The sequence below is a fragment of the Miscanthus floridulus genome, chromosome 5 (genome assembly GCF_019320115.1).
Source record: "Miscanthus floridulus cultivar M001 chromosome 5, ASM1932011v1, whole genome shotgun sequence".
NCBI lineage: Eukaryota > Viridiplantae > Streptophyta > Magnoliopsida > Poales > Poaceae > Miscanthus > Miscanthus floridulus.
Window position 1 is genome coordinate 135,263,821 of NC_089584.1, and position 17,629 is coordinate 135,281,449.

The following is a 17,629-nucleotide window of genomic DNA, read 5'->3' on the forward strand; positions in this document are numbered from 1 at the left end:
AACGGGGTAAAGTGAAATAGCTTCACTGGTGAAGCCCCTAAAAACATGCTCTCATAGTGATTTGGGGTGGGATTGAGCCAAAAAAAATGGCTTCTCCCGGCTCCTCCTCCAGGCCCCTAAAAACATGCTCTCACAGGGAAGCTATTTTGCCAAATAGTTTACCAAAACCACTTCAGCTCCACTGGTGAAGCTGTTCGTGGAGCTAAAGCAAAAAAAAAGGGCTTTACTAATGAAGTGAAGCTCTACCAAACGGGGCCATAGTACTCACTCCGTTCCAATTTACAAGACGTTTTGGCTTTTCTGGATCATTGATTTTATTACATATCTAGATAATGTCAAAACGTCTTATAATCTGGAACGGAGAGAGTAGTATAACACAATAGTCTACAAGAAAATTGGATTGTGTCTATATCTATTGGTTGCAAGAATCTAAAATGGTAGCTATATTAAGAAACAAATGAACAATAAAAGGACATATATATCATAAATAATAGCTACAAGAAAATAAAATAATATCTATATCTGTTAGCTATAAAATAAAAATATGTACAATAAATGTCAAATATCTACATCTACATCTATTTGCTGCAAAAGATAGATACACTTGGAGGAGTCAAACTCTTTTGAAGGTTGACGAAGTATAAAGAAAATATTATCAATATTTATATCTCTAAAAAAATGCATAATAGAAGTATATTCCACGACATATCTAATAATACTTATTACGAATCGTATATTTTAGTACTTTTTATTTATATATTTGGTTGAATCTAGAAATATTTGATTTTTGACTTATTTTGTGGGGTATCTATTATCGGCCGCTACGTGCTTTTATTTTAAAATTTTAACCTCATGGAGTGTGGCGAGCTAGTGCGAAACGCAAAGCAACAAATCTCACACGATCACATCGTTGGGCCTCTTGTTCCTCCTCCCTGCCCCTTTCAGTCCTTGTCCATGTCCATGTCCATGTCCATGTCCATTGCCATTTGCAAACAATTCACCTCATGACTTCCATGGCCCCCACACGTACGATGGGCTAGTACTGGAGTACGTACCTCCATTTCACGATGGCATCCATTCACAATTGCAGTAACCCCCTCTCTCCCATTGTTGCTCCATCTCTATTTATTTAATCTAAAATTTAAAACCGGTTCAAATAGACGACCCTACTCTACTCCTCCATAAAAGCCACTCCTCTCTCGCTCACTCTCTATTTCTGCTCTCACCCTCACCCTCCTCTGTTCGCCACTTTATACCGCCCGCCCACCACGCCACTCCTCGTTCCTCTCTGCTTCATCCTTTGCTTTCCCCTGCGCCAGGCCGGCCCGCCCGCCCAGACATCCTCCTTCCCCGTCGCCTCCGATGGGGAACCCGCCGGAGCTGTACCACAAGATCCTCAACATCCCCAAGGACACCTCGCCGCAGGAAATCCGCGCCGCGTACAAGAACCTCGTCAAGAAATGGCACCCCGACAAGCACCCGCCGGCGTCCAAGCCCGAGGCCGAGGCGCGCTTCAAGGCCATCAGCGAGGCCTACGAGGTGAGCGCGAGCGCGCCGACGGCGTTTCCCTTTCCCTGCCGTGCCGTGCGCGCGTTCCTGTGAATTGTGCATTGCGCCTTGCCTTGCCGTGTCGTGACGTGTTCCTTTCTCGCGCAGGCGCTCCTGGACCAGCAGGAGAACAGGGCCGTGTTCGGGCTGTGCAACGACGGCCGGGCCGGTGAGAGGGCGGGAGGTGGCGGAGGCCTCGGCGCCGGCGTCGGGGCGCGCATGGAGAGGACGCGCAGCGACGATTTCTGCACGAGGAGCGCGCCCGGCACGCCGGCGAGGGAGTTCAAGAAGGTGTACAGCTCCGGCAACCCCGGCGGGCGCCGCGCGTTCGCCGAGTTCTCCAGCTCCATCATGCGCAAGGCGCCGCCGCTGGAGCGCAAGCTCGAGTGCACCCTCGAGGAGCTCTGCCGCGGCTGCAAGAAGGAGGTCAAGTTCACCCGCGACGTCGTCACCAAGAACGGGTACTTGCTTTCTCCTCTGTCGGTTTTCCTCTGCCTATTGAACAAGATTGGTGCAAAACCTTGCTAGAAATGAAATCCGGTGAGCAATCGCTTGTCAGTAGATTGTTTTTCTTTTCAAAACAACAAAGCGGAGAATTTAATCGAAGAAGAGCTTCCGTCGATATAGATTCAGATTTTAACAGTGAATCGATGCTTGGAAACTTGAGGGTTAGGCCGGAATTCAGAGCTCGCTCTGATGGCGACAGTGAGACAGACATTCCACTTCGTGTTGTGCCACCCCCGACCCCCAATTTGCCGCACTGTTCGGTAGCTCTCGATGAGCAGTGAACCAGCACAATCACTTTCTGCTTTTTTTCAAGGTTATATGGCGCGAGCACTTGTGTTTTTACAGTGGGGGTCGGGTCACTGCTTTTGTACCACCACCTTTCATTTGTCAGTGGAATATTAAGCTAGCTTTGGAACATAGGGCGTGAAACCTTTTTACGCGAGTGGCCTTTGGTGTGTGTGACCCCTCTTTTCCCCCTTGCAGGTATCTTGCAAGATTATCCTACCTAACACAAGCTCACGATAACAATGTTTCCCAACGCGGTTAGTACAGCTAGGGATCCTATCTGGCTATCTCCACAAGATAATCCTGAGGCCCCAAGATGCTTCCTTCGCCACATATGCGTGTGCATGTTTGTTGGAGCCTTTTTAATACCCCCGTTTTGGATGTATCACCGAGCAGAGAGGAATGGTCCTTTTTACATGTGAGGGTGGTGGCCTAGGTGGCTTTCAGGGACAGTGACTCCTGAGCATCCTTCCTCCTCGTACTCACTCTTAGACGTTTACTAGAGACTAGAGTATTGCATATTTGGTGGCACTTCTTGAGCTAGACTAGACTAATGGCTCGAAGTGGTTTATTTGGGCATGCAGGTCAATCGTCAAGAAGGAGGTGACTCAGATGGTGCTGGTGAAGCCAGGGTGGAAGAAAGGAAAGCAGATCGTGTTCGAAGGCATGGGGGACGAGCGGCCGGGATGCCTGCCCGCCGACGCCATCTTCACGGTGTCGGAGAAGAAGCACCCGACGTTCAAGCGGGTGGGAAACGACCTGGTGCTCAAGGCGGAGGTGCTGCTGGTGAGCGCGCTCACCGGCTGGTCCTTCTCGTTCCGGCTCCTCAGCGGCAAGAAGGTGAGCTGCACGTTCCACGACGAGATCATCTGCCCCGGGTACGAGAAGGTGATCGGCGGCGAAGGCATGCCGATCCCCGAGCAGAAGGGCGCGCGCGGCGACCTGAAGGTGAAGTTCGAGATCGTCTTCCCCAAGGAGCTCACCGACGAGCAGCGCGCCGGCCTCGCCGAGATCCTCAGAGGGTCCTGCTGATCGTGATCGATCGGTGGAGCAGTGGAGCTCGTGGTGGCGCCGGGTCGGTCCAAGCTAGCCCTAGCGTATCAAGTTTTCGTGGCCGTGTCCGTCAGTCCGTGTGTTAATATACTCATAGCGCGTGAGTGAGTACATAATAAAGAGAGAGGGGCGGCGTTGTACATACAGGTCGTTTATATATATGATGATAAATAAAATATAGAACTCTAAAATATATATGAAACGTGAGCCAAGCTTTTGTGTCCTACTCCAGTTGTGTGCCTGCATATCCCACACGCTCGTGGCATGAGCTGGATGTGTTTGTTGCGATGAGAATCAGAGATCTTCTCGCCGCCCCTTTTCTTTCTCTGTCCTGATCTACAGACCTGCCGTCTGGTGTCTGGTCTGATTAACCATCTCGAAATGCATTGTATACCAAATGCCACCTTCACCTGCTGCCTGGTAGCTTGGCAGGAAGCTGGTGCAGTGTGGATACAATACTCTGCCGAACTGCCGGTTGTCGCATCGATCACCTGCCGATCCAGATGTTTTCGCCTCCGCTTTTGCCTAATCCCTTCCTTGTCCGCCTCCGCTTTGTGCCTTTTTTGCACGGGCTTTTGTGCTAATTACAGGTTCCTGCTGATGGTACCTCAAGGGATTCAGCAAAGGAGGATTACCCGCGGGAGTCGACGAGTCCATCGCAGCTACCATGCACCGCTGCGTGCGCTGATGGGCCATGCATGTCCTGGGCCAGCGTCACAGCGGGCCAGCGAGCGAGGCCTGCCGGCGCCGGATGCGGAGCAGAAGGACGAAATCCGTGTTCGGCTGGGGCTGGCTGGGCTGACCAGCCCCCTTACATGGACACTGTTTTAATAAACTAGTCAGTAGTACTTCTCTCTTGTATAAATAAACCAGCAACGATATAAAGCAGCCAACCGACCAGACACAAACGACCTGGAATGGAACCCGCTCGCGTACTCGAGTGGAAGTGCGGGAATTGAATGCAATTATTCCTCAGTTGTTGGATCGCGAAGCGGAGGAGGAGGAGCTGGAAGTAGTTGGCGTGCCGCCGGTGTGCTTGGGCCCCCGCTGTTCCTTGATGAGAAAGCGCAACCAAACCGATCCTGTTGCACGCAGGGGCGGTGGTAGTACCAGTACGTGGTGGTTCCATGCCAATTGGCGTTTGGTAGTAGGCGGCAAAGCAACTTGGTGTTGGTGCGCTGCTGCAACAGCTAGTGGGCTCTGCTGCTGGCTGCTGCCTCTGCCTGCCTTCAGCACCAACGGCATAGGGGCAACCCAACCAGATATCATATGCCTCAATGCCTGGGGTCGGCCACGTATTACAGCCGATCGATGCCTAACGTGTAATTAATCTGATTATCTGAACAAGTTACAAACTCGTGTTTTGTGTCCGTCGAACGCCTCCACGGCAAATAAAAAACAGTTAGTAGTGCATGACCGTCGACGATATGTTGAGCAGCGGCTCCAGCGCGTCGGGCGCGAACTTCCTCGCGAACAGGTAGCAGGTGGACGTCGGGCGGGAGTTGTACGCGCAGGGCTCGGTGCTGGTCCGGATGCTCCGGACGAGCTCCGGCGTGGCGTCCCTCGCGCCGTACGTCACCGGGTGGGACTTTCCCGCGCGCCACTCCACGCGCGTGACGGTGCGGTTCGAGTTGCGCGCGCCGTGCCGCAGCGTCACGTACGTCTGCACGTAGTGCTCGTCGGGGTAGCACGACGGCCGGCAGTGCCGCCGGAACAGCGCGTAGTAACTGGTGTCCGTCAGCACGCTCGTGGCGAGGTCGCGGCTGAGCTCCAGCCACTGGGACCCCTTCCGCCACTGCCGCAGCGTGATGTCGGGCGCCATGCTCCGGCTGTACCGGTTCCGGCAGCCCCGGTCGTTCCGGTAGTAGGACTCCACGAAGCTGTGCCGCGACCCCACGAGGTAGTCGTACACCGTCGTGAAGTTGTGCACCGAGATGCAGCTCTCCGAGAGGAGCACGAACCGCTCGTTGGAGAAGTCGAGCAGCGCGTTCGCTAGCAGCCGCTTCTCGGCGTCCACCAGCGTCACGTCGCCCCATTTGGTTTTCTGAAAATCGGCAGGACAGACAGCATTCGTCAGACGAAGCGATCGATCGTGAGCTAAAAGAAGTGTCTCGATCAATCTATCGAGCAAGCATAGCATCTATCATGCAGCATGCGAGCGACAATATATAACTAACCTGGCTGGGGATCTGCCTGCCGTAGAACGGCGAGTCCTCGGAGACGTTGATCGCCACGCCGGGCGGCGCGTGGACGTAGATGGAGAAGCGGTCCTCGTGGCCGCCGCGGAAGAAGCGCTCCCAGAGCGGCGCCAGCGGCAGGACGCCGTGGCCGGCCAGGAACATGAAGGCCACCTTGGGCACGCGCTCGAACGGGTACCTGGCGGCGGCCGGCACCAGCGTGGCGCGCCAGAACAGCTCTTCGTCCGTCATGTCGTGCATCAGCCGCGTCGGGGCCACGAATTCTTCGAACTCGGGGTCCATGTCGGGCCGGCAGCAGATGCCGCCGCCGCTGCCCTGGAACCCGATGCTCCTCGGGACGATGCTTTCCTGGGACTGGCGGACACCGGCAGACACCCAGAGGCCGGCGACGACGCCGAGCGCGAAGATCACAAGGAACGCGACCACCTTGGCGAGGCCGGTGATGGGCTCGTTCCTCGTGAGCATCACTTTGAAATCGTCAAGCCAGCCCTTCATGCCCTTGTCGTGGAGGAACACAACAAGCGCATACGTCCGTCGTCCGTAGTTGTACGACGACGAGTTGTTGCAGTTGCTAAACGGCAAACGGTATTACGGACACGAGCGCTTGCAGCTGGGGGCCGGGGTGACATGGACGAGGGAGGAGGGAGATTTAAGCTCTGCGCAGATGGCCGCGATTCATGGCTTGCGAGATTGGCCAACCTACGATACCAGGATGAACGAGCACTCCAGCCTACAGTTCTGATTCTCTGAGCGTCCCTTCTTCACGAGGAAGGCATGCATGGAGAGGGCAGCAGAAAAGTATAGTCCGATCGATATCTCAGACAATTGGACAAAAAGTGGAGATATTCAGTTATGATCAGATCGAGGGAACGTACGTAGGAAGAGGAATAAAACAAGCCGGGAAGAAAGAGATCGAGGAGAAAGATTCAAGGAAAAGGAGATGAGTCCGTCGCATGTCTGAGCCCAAGAAGTACGCTGGAAAGTACCAAAACATGGATGCAAAGGCGATCGGTTTTATGAGGAAAGACAGATAGCGTTCTTGGGAATGTCGGCCTTGATCGGGTATGTACAACAAGCTGTCCAACAACTCAGGGGATGAAAGTTAATACCGAGGTCAGGCATAGGAATCTACCATCGGTCAGATCGGATCGTGAATGTTGAAGACTTGTAGTCGCAATCAACAAACCAAAAGAACGCGTTTCTCATTAGCTTATCTCAAAATATAAAGGAGTCCATACCACACATGGATGCTCAAGATTTCAAACACTTTCATCCTTCCAAATTTAAGGTCCATGGTTTAGATTAGATATAATCTTGTGAAAACAAATCAAGTGATATGGCCGATCGGTTTACAGTATCTATCCTACATGACATGTCTCATTGTCTAAAGTTTAGTTGGTTAAAGTTGAAGACTAAGGGCATGTTTGGTAGAGCTCCTCCCCTGTTCCGACCTCTGACTCCTCTGGAGGAGCCCTGCCAAAGGTTTTGCCGGAGAAGCTGTTTTCAGTGAAAAACATAAGAGCCGGAGCTGTTTGGAGGAGCCACCAATTGTGTCTCTTCCAAAATGGCTCTGGCTCCTGCGGATGAGCCCCTCACGAGGAGCCCTGCCAAACAGCCGAGTTTGTTTGGCACAGCTTCGGCTCTAGCTCCCACACGCTCTCACCCACGACATGCCGTCTGGATCGGACATCGGGTAGCTTCCCATGTACAAGTACAAGGATCAAACGGTTGGAAACCGCGTGCCGATAAACAGAAAAAAAAAACACGGTTGCCTGTTAGCTTTCCCAAAAACAAATAAAGAGAATACTAGGATTATTATGCCCTACATTGCAAAGGGAGACACTTTTCCACGAGAGCAAAAAAAAAAAAAAATCAATGCGATAAGAAAAACAAGGTGTTTTGAGTTCGCCAGCAACATGCTGTCGAGCGACATTATATAGGCATGATTTACACAATGTATTAAAGCCAGGGACGGACCCACAGGGTATGCAGGGTGGGCCACCGCATACCCTGGGATCCGCCAGTCATAGAGATAGGTAGAAATTTTCAATGTAAAAAAAATAAAAAAGAAAATTTTCATCGAATTGCATAAGAAATTTTTTTGCTGCGCATACCCAGAGGTAAAAACCTAGGTCCATCACTGATTAAAGCAAGCTTGTACAAACAAGAGTAAAACACATAATTCAAGTATATGTTCTAAATCAAAGGAAGGAAATTCAGATCATGATAGCTAAGTTCACCATAAATTCCTCTTCCAAATTGCTTTGCCTTGTGATGCGGTGCATTGCAAGTGTACTCATCAACTACCCGCTTAATGTGGGTTGGACACCAGCAAGTCATCCCTATAAATCTGTACACATTTGATGTCATGAGCTCCTCAAAAACTAATAAAAACTAAAGTTAAACTTAAAAAAGGAAAAAATCAGCACGGAAAAAGAAAAGAGGCATAAAAAAGTTACATGACAGCTTCTCAAATTCCAAAAACATGATAAATCATAAGGTTATGCAATAATAGACCCCCCCCCCCCCCCCCCCCCCCCCCCCCCCCCCCCTTTTTCTTACCAAATTCAGCAACCACAAAAGAGGGCAATTTCAGTGATAGAGAGTAACAGATTTTATAATTTAATATTCTTCATGTTCTAAAGCTTGAAATGCAGGCTAAATTCTCAAGTCAGCAACCATAAATGAGCTTCATATTTCCCACTCCATCTATGCCTGCACAAATTGATGATACTTCAGCAACTCCGCCCCAATATGTTTAGCAGACAAGGTGTATTTGATTAATATAAGATACCAAAGTGACAAATCAATTGCATTGTTTCGTCTCTCTCCATATCTATATCTATCTATCAAGGTCTATATCTCTCCTTAGCGGTGGACTCCGATCGGGACGGCTGCCGCGGTGCCGCCTGCACTTGCCTCCTCCCAGATTGCATTGTGGCAGGACTCAGGAGCATTGGGGCCTGCCTGAGGGAGCTATGCCGGGCGGAGTGGCCGCGTGTGGGACGGTTGCCATGCAGCCGTACGGCGCGGCGGTGTGGTGGAGCAGGGCGGCGGGCGCGACCGCGCGAGACGGGGAGAGGCGGGGGCCGGGCGACATGGCGGCCAGGCGGCGTGGCGGAGAGGTGCATGGGGAGGCAGAGGGCCAGAGGCACGCTGAAGCACGGCGCTTAATTAGTTGTAGCGTACGTATGATCTATATCCATTCACGCGTGGGAATAGGACGAGACGGTTTCCTCGGCGGCCGGCGGGATCCAACGCCATGCAGTACGGGACAGACACGGAGTCCCTGGCTCATGGCACGCACGCGCAGACCCTTGGTATTTAAAGGGTGGCAGGAGAGGGGACCAGGGCGCTGCTAACTTGCCGCCGCCAACTCCTCCGCGCCTCTCCTCCACCAAATCACCCTTTACCAGTTTGCCTTGCGAATTCCCGGGACTCTCACCGCGCACGTCGGTGGCCTATTCTCCTGTCGCTCGTCGTCGTCTTGGCAAGTGTTGGGGGCGGCCGGGTGGCGCGGATGGATAATGCTGATCCGTCAGATTCTCTCCGTTTGGCCGCGTGAGATGGATCGAGCTCACGAGGCGCGCGTCCCGGTTGGGTCAGACGACGGCGAGCTCACGAGGCGCGCGTCCCGGTAGGACCAGACGACGGCGAGGAGGAGATTGGGATTGGATGCTACGCGCGGAGGTGTATCGTTGAGTTTCCATCTTTCAATCAATTCATCGCGGTCGCGGCTACATAATTACGCCGCATTGGTATTAGATATCAGATTGGTCGTCAGTCGTCGATACAAAACCGCGTTTCTCAGAGTGGCCAGCACAACTAGAAGTTTCAGTCACAAAACTGATACGACGAGCGACGCGCATTACATTGCCATCTGAAAACTGCAAGCATGGAATCTTAGATCATGTGTTTTCTTGTTTGTTTGATTCCAATAAGACGCCGAAACGCTGTTTCTCAAGAAAAACATAACGTCCATACCATGTTTGAGCACTAATCTTTTTTTTTTCATCACAGGAGGATGAAGAACACACAACCTACTTGACTATAAGAAGAGGCAGATAGTAAAGCATATTACTTCCGTCAGGTGGAAGTGAGAAACCATGGCAACTACGGCTGGAAAAGAAAGTGAGTTGGACGGGGCCGAGAGCTCCTGCACGACGCCGTTGGCGACGCCAACGGCGACACCGATTGCAACTCCGATGTCGACGAGGTCGGTGAAGTGGGGGAAGGACGTCGAGGATGCGGCTGGCGCGCTGCAGCGACCACTGCTTTACCAGCGCGGCACCAACACGACGTCGCAGATGGCCATCGTTGGCGCCAACACCTGCCCCATTGAGAGCCTCGATTACGAGTATGCATGCATGCCCTTGTGTTTCCACATACTGTATTTCGCAGATATCCTTGCTGCTACAGTGCTGATTATTGCTTCGAGTGCTATTGATGTCATTGTTTGAGTTTATTAATAGTGGACGTTTCAGCCCCTTGACATAACATTCCGAATTTGATCTCTGACTGTAACATAAATGTACTGTAATTACGATTTTAATTAACCAAGGACTTGTATGTCATTGTGGATTTGATGTCTGACTGTCTTTGCAGTTGTTGCAAAGAAAGTTCTGCTCTTTGTAGGTTTCCTGAATTTTTCTTGCACGAAAATCTTTTTTTTTCTATGCTACTTGATTGATTGTTTATCCAATCCAATGCATGAAAAAAGTGCTATGCTTAATAAAAAGAGATTATTAAGTTACATTAAAAACAGACTATCACTGTTACCATGAACTTGGTCAGCATACACTCAGCAGTCAGCAGGTTTGGACCAATCTTATTCATGCATTTCCTCACGTCAGTTTCACTAATGATTTCAGAATTGTGGAGAATGAAATGTACAACCAAGACTGGAGATCAAGAGGGAAACTTCAGATCTTCCAATACCAGGTCCTTAAATGGGTGCTGGCACTTTTTGTAGGTGTAGTCGTTGGCCTAGTTGGATTCTTCAGCAACATTGCTGTCGAAAACATCGCTGGGTTCAAGTTGCTTCTGACGGGCGATCTCATGCTCGAGAACCGGTACGGATCTCGCTTACTACAAGTTACAATGCCAAACTCTTTCTACTTTCTTCTTCATTTTGCTTAATTAACATTGCTTGGCGCTTCAGGTACCTGGCAGCTTTTGTGCTATACATCGGTTGCAATGCAATGCTGGCTGCTGCGGCTGCAGCGTTGTGCGCTTACATTGCCCCGGCAGCAGCCGGGTCTGGCATCCCTGAGGTGAAGGCGTATCTGAACGGCGTCGATGCGCACTCGATTTTGGCGCCTAGTACCCTCTCAGTGAAGGTGGTGCCCTGAAACTTTCAAGCTGTGGTGGTTCTAAGTTATTTTGATATTGATGTCTTGATTTACATCTGATTATGCTATTACTGCAAATGCAGATTTTAGGCTCAATACTAGGGGTATCTGCTGGATTTGTGCTTGGCAAGGAAGGCCCTATGGTGCACACCGGTGCTTGTGTTGCCTCCTTGCTCGGGCAAGGTGGGTCACGGAAGTATGGCCTCACCTGGAACTGGATCAGGTACTTCAAGAATGATCTGGACCGAAGGGATCTCATCACCTGCGGAGCTGCAGCTGGTGTGGCGGCGGCCTTCCGTGCCCCGGTTGGAGGCGTGCTCTTTGCGCTTGAAGAAGTTACATCATGGTAATATATATAGAACCGTACTGAGAGTTTCCTACCTCATAATACGGACGGCTCAGAAATTGCTCTCTCCCTGGAAAGTCGAAACCGAAACCAACATGTTGGAGTGCAGACAGTGCATGATCTAATATGGTTTGCCCTTGCAATCAATCTCTCGTCAGGTGGCGGAGCGCGCTTCTTTGGAGGACCTTCTCTACGACAGCAGTGGTGACAATGGTGTTGCACGCGCTAATCACCTACTGCCGTGGTGGCCACTGTGGCCTGTTTGGCAAAGGAGGGCTGATCATGTTCGATCTCGGCTCACGGCAAGTGACCTACACCGTAACGGACCATGCCGCGGTCGTGTTGCTCGGCGTCCTCGGCGGTCTGCTTGGTGCTCTTTTCAACTTCCTCGTCGACCGCGTCCTTCGCGTATATAGCCTCGTCAACGAGTAAGTGCCAATCTGATGGTGAGCCTTTCATCACTCTACAGCAGTTAATTTCATAGGACACTAACAACTGGGCGCGTTCAAATTTGCAGGAAGGGCGCGTGCTACAAGATCGTCCTGACGGTGACCATCTCGGTGATCACTTCGTGCTGCACCTTCGGCTTGCCGTGGCTGACGACGTGCACCCCCTGCCCGCCCGAGCTCGCCAGGACGAAGTGCCCGACCATCGGCCGCTCTGGCAATTTCAAGAACTTCCAGTGCCCGCCGGGCCACTACAACGCGCTGGCATCCCTCTTCTTCAACACCAACGACGACGCCATCCGCAACCTCTTCAGCGCCGAGTACGACTACAGGGAGTTCGGCGTGTCTACGCTCCTCGTCTTCTTCACCACGGTGTACACCCTGGGCCTGCTCACCTACGGCGTGGCCGTGCCGTCGGGCCTCTTCATCCCCGTCATCCTGTCGGGCGCCTCGTTCGGCCGCCTGGTCGGCACGCTGCTGGGCTCGGTCAGCGGCCTCGACCCGGGCCTCTTCGCGCTGCTCGGCGCCGCGTCCTTCCTCGGCGGGACGATGCGGATGACGGTGTCGGTGTGCGTCATCCTGCTGGAGCTCACCAACGACCTGCTCCTGCTGCCGCTCATCATGCTCGTGCAGCTCATCGCCAAGACGGTGGCGGACTGCTTCAACAAGGGGGTGTACGAGCAGATCGTGCGCATGAAGGGGCTCCCTTACCTGGAGGTGCACGCGGAGCCTGGTGGCCGGCGACGTGGTGTCCGGCCCGCTCGTCACCTTCTCCAGCGTCGAGCGCGTGGGCGCCGTCGTCGAGACGCTGAGGAGCACGGGCCACAACGGGTTCCCCGTGATCGAGGACCCGCCGTTCGCGCCGGCGCCGGAGCTGTGCGGCCTCGTCCTGCGCTCCCACCTGCTGGTGCTGCTGCAGGGGAGGATCTTCACGAGGGCGCGCGTCAAGACCGGCGCCGCCGAGGTGTTTCGCACGCTCGCGCCGTTCGACTTCGCCAAGGCCGGCTCCGGCAAGGGCCTCAAGGTGGAGGACCTGGAGCTGACCGAGGAGGACATGGACATGTACGTGGACCTCCACCCCATCACCAACCGGTCGCCGTACACCGTCGTGGAGAACATGTCGCTGGCCAAGGCCGCCACGCTGTTCCGCGGCCTCGGCCTCCGCCACATGTGCGTCGTGCCCAGGACGCAGGGGGTAAGTATGCCAGCCGACAACTCCATTTCTTCTGTGGTTTCGCATGCGACGTGACACGAACGGTGCGATTCTTTTGTGTTGTGCAGAGGCCGCCGGTGGTGGGGATCCTGACGCGGCACGACTTCATGCCGCAGTACATCCGCGGGCTGTACCCGAACGTGCTCCCCCGCTAGAACGACAAAGCACGGCCGGCACGCGAATGCCATTCCATTGCATTGCACTGCATCTGTAATAGGTTTTTATTACTAGTTTAATATTAGGCTTTCAATACGTTTCGAACAAAAAACTTAGGCTCTTCAGTCAGCACCCTGTCCCCTGCGATAAAAGTGGTGTGCTTGAATATTTTGTCAGAACTGACAAGCCTGGGATTTTAGACATTGTATAGATATCTCACAGATAATTATTGGCGATTGTTTCAAATATTCGAACCAATTTGGTTGATAATGTCATTGAACTAGACAGCTTACAGTTTAACAAACAACAATTTCCTGCATATAAATTCTTTTTTCCACACCGGTAAAACCGAATTTCATTACCGCAACAACGAAATTACAACGAGTTTTTAGAACATGTATATCCAACCAACACAGAAAATAACAGTAAAACCACGCTCAGGCGTAGGATCACCAAGGGAACATAATCCTGAGCACACCACCACAGTTCCTGGAAGTTTAACCGTATTACATGGAACGTGGCCTTGGCCAAGCTAACAAGACAGACTTAGACGAAACAGCCTCCACAGCTCCCCAAAATCTGAGACGTGCCACCCCTTGTATATCAGGCAGCGTACGGCAGCCTGCTGGTTCTGCTTGTGGAAGAAGAGGGCCGCCGTCTTCACCACATCTGCACCTTGAATGACTTGAGTCTTCAGCTCTTCCTTCAGTAATCATGCCCAATACGTAAGAAACGAGCAGATCATACAAACAATCTTAGTAGGAGATTTAATTCGTTTATTCTGAAAGCAAACAGCATTCCGAGCACGCCAAATTGCCCAACAAACGGCTACGGGCCCAACAGCATGCATTTGTCGGCTACGAGGCAGAATTTTATTAACCCACACCTAATACTGATCAATGTTGCTTGGTCTACAATCAGTTCCTAGAGAGTAAGCTAACAAACTCCAAATATATTTCGCAGTCAGGCACCCAAAAAAGATGTGATGACCATCCTCCTCCTCTGTACAGAAAGCACAAGCTTTGTTCCCCTTCCAATTACGTTTACTCAGATTGTCCTTAGTCAGAATCGCATTTTGAGACACCAGCCACATAAAATTTTTTATCTTTAGAGGGATCCTGGCTTTCCAAATTCTCTTGTTATTAGGCCCATATTCATTTTTGCATAAATGTTTATAGGTAGATTTGATAGAGAAAACACCTGATTTCTCCCAACCCCATCTCGCTCTGTCTTTATTACCATTGGTACAACAACGGTAAACTATACCTTGGAGCCTCCCCAGTTGGTTTTGCAAATCTTCATGCAACTATCTCCTAAATTTAGGCTTCCACCTTCTCTGTTTCTCAGTCTCGACCATGCACTCCTGATCTTCACTTATTTCAAACAGCCTAGGGAACTTGTCTGCCAAGGAGACAAGCCCACACCAACCATCGTGCCAAAAGCTGGTACTCTTACCATCCCCAATCACCACAGACCTACCTTTTAAGTATAAATCCTTTACTTTGAGAAGATCATTCCACACAGGGGAATTTTTATAACTCTTCTTCAAATGAACTAAACCCCCCTTATTTAGGTATTTTTTCCTATATAATATCTTGCCAAATACCCTCTCCATTCTCAGCTTTCCTCAAAGGAAGGTGATATACTGGAGTTGTTTAATTCTGAAAACAAATGGCTATTCATAACCCTGCAATGAATGCTCCTAGAAATTACTTCATAAACATGTCACACAGTTTGAATATGACAAATTGAAATTACTACAAATTCTGTCATAATCTTGTTTCTTTTTCACTGGCTCACTGCAGTGAAATACTAATTGATCTCATAGACACAGGTACGCCACAAATATGTTTGCAACTCATCAAATTCAACTGCTGTAGAACATCTTACCTTTGCTCAAAAGATCTTCGAAACAGCGCCATAATAATATAAAGTCTGATTCCTTCAACTGTTATTCCTCTGTTCAAAAAAAACAAAAAGAAAATGAAGCACAGAGGATTCAGCTGTTAGAGTATGGCAGGGGCCTATTGGGCTTGGGCTGGATGTATAGCCCATTAGTGTTAGAGTTAATTAGAGATAAGGGTCGCTTGCTTAGGAGTCAAGTAAACCTCTCTATATAAGGAGAGGAGATGTATCAATCTAATCAAGCAAGAATTAAGAAGGAAAACCCTTCCCTCTTGCCTCTCTCCTCTCAATCCTAGCAGCCACATAACATCAGCCTATAACTCAGAACGATAACATCTCTGGCTTTTTAGTTGTAGGATAGAGATTGCTCCTATGTAACTACAACACCCTTTCATCCCAGATATACTACCTTTTCTCTTCGAAACAACATGCCTTTGAATTTTAGTGTAAGATGCATTTGGTGATTTAAAGCTGTGTTCTTGGTACTGAGAGTAGATGAAACCACAGCCATTTCGTTCTACATACATAAATAGAAGAGTGACTTACACTCATTATTGGCGTAGTTGTAGTTTCAAGAGTTTCCTAGGTTGAATTCCACCTCTTGTACAGTTACAACCTAAGCTTTCGCCAACAGTCCAGCTCCTAAAGCTTCAAACTGGGACATACATACTGCTGAGACTAAGGATGACCAAACATGGATGTTTGGTGTTTCTCCATGGTCGATCATCTCCTCTAGCCACAACAATGCATCATAAGTTCTGCCAGCAGAACATAAACCTTCAATAACACAGTTGAATGCACTTCTGTCAGGCCGATGATGTCCCTTCACCATTCTCTCCATTAACTTCGAAGCATCAATAAACTTGGTTTCTGAGCACAAACCATGGACCAAGATTGAGAAAGTGTCCTTTTGAGCAACACAACCAAGCTGCTTATCCGTCTTTTTGAGGTATTCTAGTGCCCTCATTGATTGCATCATGTCACAAAGACCCTTCATGAGCAAGTTATACGTTGTCACTGTTGGAACAAGGCCATTCTTTGGCAGCTCCTCCTCCATCACTTCCACAGCATCATCCACGTTCCCTACCCTGCATAAAGCAGCTATCTTCGCCTCATACATGCAGATTGTTGGCTTGAAATTCTTCTTGGCCATGTCCTCGAACAATTTGTCTGCCTGATCAAACCGACCCTCTTCATAGAGGTCAAGAATCATGGACTCAAAGCTGCATACAGTACGGCCACCTCGAACAGCCAACGCCTGGTCAATGGATTCCCGAGCATCCTCGAGGTTAAGCACAGCAAGCATTGGCACACGAAGAGACCGACGACTACCTGGTGACCTCAGCCCCTTCCTGAGCACCTTATCCAGAACCAGCTCAGCCTGTTCGCCCCGGCCAGCCGCACAGAGTGCGACCAGCAATGCCCGGTACACCACAACATCTGCGTCACAGCCCCTCTGCGACACCCGCCACAGCATGGAATAGACGACATGTGTAGCCTCATCAAGCATGCCAGCGTCACAGAGAGCAGGCACAATCGCGCGGTACGCGTCCCTCTCTGGCGCGAGGCATAGGTTCGGCATTTCGTCGAGCACCTGCAGCGCGAGGTCAGGGCGCCGCACGCGGCAGAGACCAGCGATGAGAAAAGTAAGATCCGCGGATGCTACTGAGACTTCCGGGCGCCCGGCGAAGTCGGCGAAGAGGCGGGCAGCCTCGGGGAGTAGAGCTTGGGAGACGAGGCGCCGGAGGAGGGCGGAGAAGGAGAGGGACCAAGGCGGCGACGGGGAGGAGGGGAGGGACGAGCGGAAGATGGACACGGCGGCTGCGGGTGAGAGGTTGGGGATCGAAGCAGCAAGGAGGGAATCGGCGGATGGGGAGGATGGGAGGACCCGGCGGAGGAGGGACGGGAGGATGGGGGAGCCGGCGGCGGCGCCTAGGAGGGTGGAGCGGACGTCGTCATTGTGGCGGTAGCAGGAGGGTGGGTAGCGGCGAGGCGCGTCCCAGTACAAGTGGGCAGCTTCGAGCGGGTTCTTCTGCCGGCGTATGGCTCCGGCGAGCTGCGCCGGGGTCAGCACACGCGGCCACCGCACCGGCGTGGCGCCCACTTGCTGTTGCTGCTTGGTAGCGGCGGCGGGCTCCGGGAGGCGCGCGAAGATGGCGTCCGCGTGCGCGGCGGCACCGCGGACGGACGCGAGTGTGAGGAGGAGGTTGGAGAGGCGCAGCGGGGAGGCGGCGAGATGGCCCGAGGTGAGGAGGAAGGCGTCTGGGCGTGGCACGTGGGAGGCGGCCAGGCGGGAGATGAGCGTCGGCACTCGGCAGGCCGACGGCGAGACGAGGAGGTGGCATCGATCAGGCATGGCTGCTTCAAACTCTGATGATGATGAAGCCGAAAGTAGGAGACGATGAGTGAATTCCAGGACCGTTGGATTCCTTGGTGGGCTACCAATTGATGGGCTTGGGAGAGCCCATTGCTACCGCAGCCTGGGTAGCACCGACGCCTGGTGGTAACCAAAGAGAGCGCGCCTTGCCTGCGCGGAGCGCGCTGCTCGTTTAGTCCCACCTCGGCGGACTTGGGCGAGCATAGCCAGAGGAAGACTATAAAAGAAGACCCTGGGCAGATGA

General features: G+C 51.7%; 3 protein-coding genes and 1 pseudogene across 3 annotated transcripts; 2 read left to right on the forward strand and 2 right to left on the reverse strand.

The window, feature by feature from the left end:
* The first annotated feature begins 1,193 nt into the window (after window positions 1-1,193).
* Window positions 1,194-3,619, forward strand: LOC136453725 (uncharacterized). The gene is made up of 3 exons (XM_066454282.1): window positions 1,194-1,539; window positions 1,657-2,009; window positions 2,925-3,619. The coding sequence occupies exons 1-3, from the start codon at window positions 1,363-1,365 to the stop codon at window positions 3,370-3,372; spliced, it is 978 nt and encodes a 325-aa protein (XP_066310379.1). The 5' UTR covers window positions 1,194-1,362; the 3' UTR covers window positions 3,373-3,619.
* Window positions 3,620-4,703: 1,084 nt separating this feature from the next.
* Window positions 4,704-6,321, reverse strand: LOC136450880 (glycosyltransferase BC10-like). Its single transcript, XM_066451540.1, has 2 exons — window positions 5,571-6,321; window positions 4,704-5,437 (listed from the first exon to the last, which is right to left on the reverse strand). The coding sequence occupies exons 1-2, from the start codon at window positions 6,084-6,086 to the stop codon at window positions 4,796-4,798; spliced, it is 1,158 nt and encodes a 385-aa protein (XP_066307637.1). The 5' UTR covers window positions 6,087-6,321; the 3' UTR covers window positions 4,704-4,795.
* Window positions 6,322-8,967: 2,646 nt separating this feature from the next.
* LOC136450878 (chloride channel protein CLC-c-like) lies at window positions 8,968-13,348 on the forward strand (annotated as a pseudogene).
* Window positions 13,349-13,517: 169 nt separating this feature from the next.
* LOC136450879 (pentatricopeptide repeat-containing protein At1g05600-like) lies at window positions 13,518-17,604 on the reverse strand. The gene is made up of 3 exons (XM_066451539.1): window positions 15,555-17,604; window positions 14,994-15,062; window positions 13,518-13,806 (listed from the first exon to the last, which is right to left on the reverse strand). Exon 1 carries the CDS (start codon window positions 17,362-17,364, stop codon window positions 15,625-15,627), a length of 1,740 nt encoding a protein of 579 aa, XP_066307636.1. The 5' UTR covers window positions 17,365-17,604; the 3' UTR covers window positions 13,518-13,806; window positions 14,994-15,062; window positions 15,555-15,624.
* Between the last annotated feature and the right edge of the window lie 25 nt (window positions 17,605-17,629).

What these genes read in the sequence shown, in the direction of transcription:
- LOC136453725 (XM_066454282.1), top strand. Translation starts at nt 1,363, where the DNA reads ATGGGGAACCCGCCGGAGCTGTACCACAAGATCCTCAACATCCCCAAG. An exon ending in CCATCAGCGAGGCCTACGAG is followed by an intron (nt 1,540 to 1,656) that starts GTGAGCGCGAGC and finishes TTTCTCGCGCAG; the next exon opens with GCGCTCCTGGACCAGCAGGA. An exon ending in GACGTCGTCACCAAGAACGG is followed by an intron (nt 2,010 to 2,924) that starts GTACTTGCTTTC and finishes TTGGGCATGCAG; the next exon opens with GTCAATCGTCAAGAAGGAGG.
- LOC136450880 (XM_066451540.1), bottom strand. Translation starts at nt 6,086, where the DNA reads ATGAAGGGCTGGCTTGACGATTTCAAAGTGATGCTCACGAGGAACGAG. An exon ending in GCAGGCAGATCCCCAGCCAG is followed by an intron (nt 5,438 to 5,570) that starts GTTAGTTATATA and finishes GCCGATTTTCAG; the next exon opens with AAAACCAAATGGGGCGACGT.
- LOC136450879 (XM_066451539.1), bottom strand. Translation starts at nt 17,364, where the DNA reads ATGCCTGATCGATGCCACCTCCTCGTCTCGCCGTCGGCCTGCCGAGTG.